Source organism: Chelonoidis abingdonii, chromosome 11 (genome assembly GCF_003597395.2).
Source record: "Chelonoidis abingdonii isolate Lonesome George chromosome 11, CheloAbing_2.0, whole genome shotgun sequence".
Taxonomy (NCBI): Eukaryota; Metazoa; Chordata; order Testudines; family Testudinidae; genus Chelonoidis; species Chelonoidis abingdonii.
Window position 1 is genome coordinate 23201228 of NC_133779.1, and position 6763 is coordinate 23207990.

The 6763-nt window shown below is 67.3% G+C and overlaps 2 protein-coding genes across 2 annotated transcripts in view; one reads left to right on the top strand and one right to left on the bottom strand.

Annotated features, from left to right (window-relative positions):
* The window catches only part of PER1 (period circadian regulator 1), a 370577-nt gene that overhangs the window by 73246 nt on the left and 290568 nt on the right, over positions 1 to 6763 (bottom strand). The gene's annotated exons all lie outside the window — the stretch shown is intronic.
* Positions 1 to 6763, top strand: part of CNTROB (centrobin, centriole duplication and spindle assembly protein) — a 17784-nt gene that overhangs the window by 3060 nt on the left and 7961 nt on the right. Inside the window, 11 exon segments of the mRNA XM_075070647.1 lie at positions 181 to 262; positions 627 to 792; positions 2685 to 2801; positions 2951 to 3067; positions 3151 to 3249; positions 4018 to 4233; positions 5010 to 5156; positions 5738 to 5871; positions 6003 to 6128; positions 6527 to 6661; positions 6663 to 6704. Of these exon segments, the coding sequence (XP_074926748.1) occupies positions 181 to 262; positions 627 to 792; positions 2685 to 2801; positions 2951 to 3067; positions 3151 to 3249; positions 4018 to 4233; positions 5010 to 5156; positions 5738 to 5871; positions 6003 to 6128; positions 6527 to 6661; positions 6663 to 6704 (1381 nt within the window).

Below are 6763 nucleotides of genomic sequence, written 5' to 3' on the forward strand. Positions count from 1 at the left end.
GAGTCCTGGCTCCCAGACCTCCCTGCTCTAACCACTAGCCCCCACTCCCCTCCCAGAGCCAGGGGGTGGTTGTGTCACAAGGGGAGCAGCATGCGCTGCCCATGGGGTGGGACATGGGCGCTGGAGCTCCCCAGCAGATCGGGAGGACAGTGTCGCTGAGCAGCCGGACCCTTTCTCCAGCAGGGGGCGTCCTTGGCCTGGGGACGGCACAGCGGAAGGACGACGACTCCTTTGAGAGCGACAGCACCACTGCCCTCCTCGCGTGAGTGCTGGGTGGGGACAGGTTAAAATCAGGCTGTTTTTGAGCCGCCCCGCCCCAGAGGTGGCTGCATCTCAGCGCCGGGCGAGAGGTCCCTGGGTTATCAGCTGCCCCACCCCAGAAGTGGCTGCATCTCAGCACTGAGCGAGAGGTCCCTGGGTAACCAGCCGCCCTGCCCCAGAGGTGATCGCATCCCCATGCCGGGCGAGGGGTCCCTGGGTAACCAGCCGTCCCGCCCCAGAGATGGCTGCGTCTCGGCCTCGGCATCCACAGCCACCCTGGAGAGAGCTGAGAGGGAAGGGGGGACTGTGGGTACCGAACTGTGCTGGCCTGTCTGGGGGCCCCCTAATCTCCTACCCGATTTCAGCGCTAGGCCCCTGCAGGAGCTGTCCCCGCCCGGCTCGGTGTGCGGCCTGGAGGAGCTGTTTCCCCGCTACGCCAGCCTGCGCCTGGGCACACCCCCTGAGCCCGCGCCCACCACGGAGCCCCTGCTGCTGAAGGAGGCGCTGGCCAAGGAGCGGGCCCGCCGGAAGGTGAGGGGCAGGGCGCCGGGCTGGTCTCCCAGGATCCTTTGCACCCAGCTCCCATGGGGAATGTATTTCGGGAGCGGTGTGCCCCGTACGTGTGTGTACCAGAGGTGGGAAGTGTGTACAGGAGTGTGTGTAGGTGTGGGAGGGGTGTATGCCCTGTGTGTGCTGACCTGGTGGGTGTGGAGGGGTGTATACCTGGGGAGGGATGTACCCAGAGTGTGTGTAAACACATGCCAGAGGGGTTGTGCGTGTGTACCTGGGCTGTGAGTGTGTGTTTACAGGTACTGGGGCTGGACGGGCTGGTGTACCCGGGAAGGGGTGTAGCCGGGATGGGAGTGTTTACACGTACTGGGGCTGGGCGGGCGGGTGTACCCAGGGAGGGGTGTACCTGGGGTGGAGGTGTGTGCTTGGGGGGCGGGTGTAGCTGAGGTGGTGTGTAACGAGGCTGTATGTCTGTGTGTGTGTGTGTTTACATTACAGGGTGTACCCGGGAAGGGGTGTACCCGGGGTGGGGGTGTTTACACGTCCTGGGGTTGGGCAGGCGGGTGTACCCAGGGAGGGGTGTACCTGGGGTGGAGGTGTGTGCTTGGGGGGCGGGTGTACCTGGGGTGGTGTGTAACGAAGCTGTATGTCTGTGTGTGTGTGTGTTTACATTACAGGGTGTACCTGGGGCAGGGGAGTGGGTGTCTATGAACCAGTGCTGGGCAGGCGGGTGTACCTGGGGAGGGGTGTACCCGGTGTGTGTGTTGCCACGTAGCAGGGCTGGGCTGGCGGGTGTACTCGGGTATACGTGTGGTGGTGTGTGTGTTTACACGTGCAGGGGCTGGGCGGGCGGGTGTACCTGGCAAGGGGTGTACGCAGGGTTGTGTGTGTGTTTACACATGCTGGGTGTAGCCGGGGAGGGTGTAGCAAGGCGCTGTGTGTGTGTGTGTGTGTGTGTGTGTATGTGTGTGTGTGTGTGTGTGTGTGTGTGTGTGTGCGCGCGTTTACGTACTTGGAGGGGTGTGGGGCTGGCTAAGGTGATTCTAACCCATCGCGGGGGGATGCAGGGCTAGATGGGCACATTGGTCTGATCAGGGGTGGGGCTGGGGTGAGAGGGACCCCCAGCTGGGTGGGCCCATTGCACTGCCCATGGGGGGCCTACTGGAGCTCAGGATCAGCACTCCTGGGTTCTCCTCCCAGCTCTGGGAGGGGAGTGGGGGCTGGTGGTTGTGAGGGGGCTGGGAGCCAGGACTCCTGGGTTCTATTCCTGGCTCTGGGAGGGGAGTGGGGGCTGGTGGGTTAGAGCAGGGGGGGCTGGGAGCCAGGACTCCTGGGTTCTCTCTCAGATCGTCCAGGGGTCTGTGGCTATTCAGTGTGTTTGTCTGCTACTCTGTGAATCCAGACAGAATGGATTTCAATGTCTCGTCGTCAGTTTTACAAGGTCCCAGGAGTCCTGACTTCCCCCCCTCCACTAACTCCCTGTGAGGGGAGAGGTGGAATCTGATGGTCCCCGCTGATGGGGTGAAGAAGGGACCCTTTGTCACCCACTGCTCCTTGATACTGGGTGCATCCTCAGGACAGGCCACTGTGCCTGGGCAGAAGCTGAGGGGAGCCGGCTCCCAGGGCAGGGAATGGAGCCCCTGCTGGTGTCTCAGGATGGGGAGAGGGGGGTGCTTTGTGGCTCTCACTACCCTGAAATGCTGTCTATGGGGTGCACTCAGCTCTGTTTGGGCGTGTGTCATATGCCCTGTACTGCTAGCCGCCTGGGGGATTCCCCGGGCACTAGTGGGTTTGGTGCAGTGGGTCTCAGCTGAGCTGACAGGCTCTGGCTGAGCCTGTGGCATGGCCCGCAGGGAGCTGAGGGGGGCGACCCCAGCCCCCCGCCCCGGTACTGACCCCTGGTTTCCTCGCAGCACTGTGAGCGGCACGTGCAGGGCCTGCAGAGCCGGGCCCTGGAGCTGCAACAGCAGCTGGCCGCAGCCATCTCCGCTGACATGAAGAAGGACAGTATGATCGAGCAGCTGGACAAGGTGAACAGGGACTGTGGGTCAGGAGTGAGGGGCACCGGCAGAGCTGCGTGGGGGGCAGGGCTGGGCTAGCAGGGGGCTGCAGGTCAGGAGTGAGGGGCGCCGGCAGGGCCGTGCCCCATGGCGCACTCCTTTTCCCTCTCCTCTGGCAGACCCTGGCCAAGGTGGTGGAGGGCTGGAACAGGCAGGAGGCGGAGCGGACAGAGCTGCTGCGGGGGCTGCAGGCAGAGAAGGAGGCGGTGCAGCGGGCGCTGAGTGAGCAGCAGGAGGTGAGTGGCGAGCCGGCAGGGAGCACGGGTGGGCGAGACGCCCGCCCAGCGCCGTCCTGAGCCCTGGTGCGTCTCCCCCGCAGAGGGCGTCACAGCTGGAGGCGCGGCTGGAGCAGGCGCTGGAGGTCCTGAGCAGGGAGCAGCAGGCGGCGAGCCAGCAGCAGGAGGAGGCAGCAGCGCTGGTAAGAATCCCCTGCCTGAGCTGGAGCCCAACGGCTGGGGGGTGCAGAAAGGGGCCCATGGAGCTGAGTGCCGGAGCCCATGGGGGACTGCAGCTCCCAGCATGCCCTGCTCCTCCTAGAGCCAGGTTCCGGAGCCCACAGGGACTGCAGCTCCCAGCATGCCCTGCTTCCTATAGGGCCGGACACCAGAGCCCGCGGGGATCACTGCTCACAGCATGCTCTGCTCCCCACAGAGCCGGGCACTGAATCCCATGGGGACCGCAGCTCCCAGCATGCCCTACTCCTCCTAGAGCCAGGCGCTGGAGCTGTCACGGATCACAGCTCCCAGCATGCCCTGCTCCCTGTAGGGCCAGGTGCCGGAGCCCATAGGTACCGCAGCTCCCAGCATGCCCTGCTCCTCACAGAGCTGGGTGCTGGAGCCCATGGGTATCACCACTCCCAGCATGCACTGCTTCCCATAGGGCTGGGTGCTGAAGCCCATGGGTACCGCAGCTCCCAGCATGCCCTGCTCCCCGTAGGGCCTGATGCCGGAGGCCATGGGTTCCGCAACTCCCAGCATGCCCTGCTCCCCACAGAGCCGGGCGCCAGAGGCCATGGGTACCGCAGCTCCCAGCATGCTCTGCTCCCTGTAGTGCCCGACGCTGGAGCCCACGGGGACCGCAGCTCCCAGCATGCCCTGCTCCCCGTAGGGCCCGGCGCTGGAGCCCTGCTGCCCCTAGAATGGGGTGGCCCCCTCACCCCTGTGTCCCATCCCCCCTGCCCCCGCAGCAGGAGGAGAAGGCGGGGCTGCTGCGTAGCCTGGAGGCGGAGCGCCAGCGCGGGCGGGGGCTGCAGGCAGAGCGGGAGCACGGGCAGCGCCAGCTGGAGGCGCTGCGGGCCACGCTGGAGGAGCAGCAGGCAGGCTGGGCGCAGCGGGAGCGCCAGCTGGAGCAGCGGTGCCAGGCGCTGCAGGATGAGAGCGCGGGGCAGCTGGAGCGAGAGAAGGTGAGACCTCCCCCGCCCCCAGATCTGACCCGGGAGCAGCGTCCTGTGCCCGCCTCCCCTCTGCCCCTGCCTGCAGGGCACCCTGCCACTCTGCCCACGCACCCCCGGCCCCCTTCCCCTCTGCCCTCCCACTGGCCAGGGGACTCCCTTGATGCCCCTCGTCATGTCCCCTTTTCCCCCCTCCCTCTGTGCCCCCTGCCCTGGGTGCCCCCATCTCCTAAAGGCCCAGTTCCATTGCCATGACACCCTCGTGTGTGCCCCCTGGCTCCCATGTCCTGCCCCCCCCGCCTTCTGTGTTCCAAACCCCACCTGCCTCCCCCACACTCCTGGGGTCCAGCTTTTCCTCTATCCCACCCCTTAGAGGGAGTGGAAGCTAGTGGTTAGAGCGGGGGTGCTGGGAGCCAGGACTCCTGGGTTCTTTCCCAGCTCTGGGAGAGGAGTGGGGGTTGGTGGGTTAGAGCAGGGGGGGCTGGGAGCCAGGACTCCTGGGTTCTCTCCCTATTTCTGGGAGAGGAGTACGGGCTGGTGGGTTAGAGCAGGGGGGTTGGGAGCCAGGACTCCTGGGTTCTCTCCCCGGTTCTGGGAACGGAGTAGGGGCTGGTGGGTCAGAGCAGGGGGGGCTGGGAGCCAGGATTCCTGGGTTCTCTCCCCGGTTCTGGGAAGGGAGTAGGGGCTGGTGGGTTAGAGCGGGGCGGCTGGGTTCTGTCCCGCTGGAGCCGGGCAGTGCGAGGTAGTGGTTAGCCCACGGGCTGCCCATCCGGCTGTCCCTTTGCCAGGCAGCCGTGCAGCGGGAGGCCCAGCGCGCGGCGGACGCCCAGCAGGTCCTGGCCTCGGTGCAGGCCAATGCCCAGCGCCTGGAGAGCGAGCTGGAGGCAGCGCAGAGTGAGCGGGACGGGCTGCAGATGGAGATCAGCCTGGTGAAGGTACTGGGGCTTTTCCCCTCTAGGGGGCAGGGAATGGGGCAGGAGCCTGTCCCCTCTAGGGGGCACCGGCTCCCACGCGGCCCCAGGGCAGGGACTGGCTGGCTCAGGGGGATGAGGAATGGGGCAGGGGCCTGTCCCCTCTAGGGGGCACCGGCTCCCACCCGGCCCCAGGGCAGGGACTGGGACAGGGGCCTGTCCCCTCTAGGGGGCGCTGGCTCCCACCCGGCCCCAGGGCAGGGACTGGCTGGTTCAGGGGGTCAGGGAATGGGGTAGGGGCCTGTCCCCTCTAGGGGGCGCCGGCTCCCACCCGGCCCCAGGGCAGGGACTGGCTGGGTCAGGGGGGCAGGGAATGGGGCAGGGGTCTGTCCCCTCTAGGGGGCACCGGCTCCCACGCGGCTCCAGGGCAGGGACTGGGACAGGGGCCTGTCCCCTCTAGGGGGCGCTGGCTCCCACCCAGCCCCAGGGCAGGGACTGGCTGGTTCAGGGGGGCGGGGAATGGGGCAGGGGCCTGTCCCCTCTGACCCCGGGGGGGACTAGTTTGGGGGGGTCCCTGGCTGCCAGCAGACCCCCTGTGCCCCCAGGCGCGGTGTGAGGCACAGAAGGCGAAGCTGGAGGCGGAGCTGAAGGTGGCGTTGGAGCAGCAGGTGACGGAGAGGTTGGCACGGGTGCACGAGGACAGTTTGCGGCAGACGGGCGCCATGCGGGAGCAGCACAGGTACCCCCCCAATTCCTCGTCCCACGGCCGCCCCCCTCCCAGCCCCTTGATCAGAGCCCCCCCCGCGGGTGGGGTTGGAAGGGGGCCCCGTGCCCGCTGCTCAGCCTGGCCTTTCTCCCCTCCTCCCTCAGGAAGCAGCTGCTGGAGCTCAGCGGGCACCACGAGCGGGAGCTGGGCAGTCAGCTGGCGCAATTCCGGGCCGAGCTGGCCGAGCGTGAGGAGCGTCAGCGGCGCCTGGTGGAGGACTATGAGCTGAGGTACCGGGTGGGCCCCGGGGGCCTGATTACCTGAGGACCCCTCGTCCGGCGCCGAGATGCGGCCACCTCTGGGGCGGGGTGGCTGGTTACCCAGGGACCCCTCGCCCGGCACTGAGATGCAGCCACCTCTGGGGAGGGGTGGCTGGTTACATGGGGACCCCTCGCCCGGCACTGAGATGCAACGACCTTGGGCAGGGCAGGGCGGTTGGTTACACGGGGACTCCTCGCCCAGCGCCAAGATGCAGCCACCTCTGGGGATGGGCAGCTGGTTACATGGGGACCACTCGCCCGGTGCAGAGATGCGGCCACCTCTGGGGCGGGGCGGCTGGTTACCCAGGCCAGGCTGTGCCCATGTGGTGCCCCCACAGTAGAGCACTGACAGCCCCCCTTCTCTGCAGGCTGGCCAGGCAGGAGGAGGCGGCGCGGGAGCTGCAGGCCGGGAAGTGGCGGCTGGAGGCCCAGCGAGCGGACATGGTGGCCCGGCTCCAGGCCATGATGCAGTCGCACTGGAACGAGGCCCTGCGGGTGCTGACTGGCGATTCCTCCTCTCAGTCCCCCGCCAAGGGCCCCCGCCAGGTGAGTGCCAGGGAGAGAACCCAGGAGTCCTGGCTCCCAGCCCCCCACTCTAACCCACT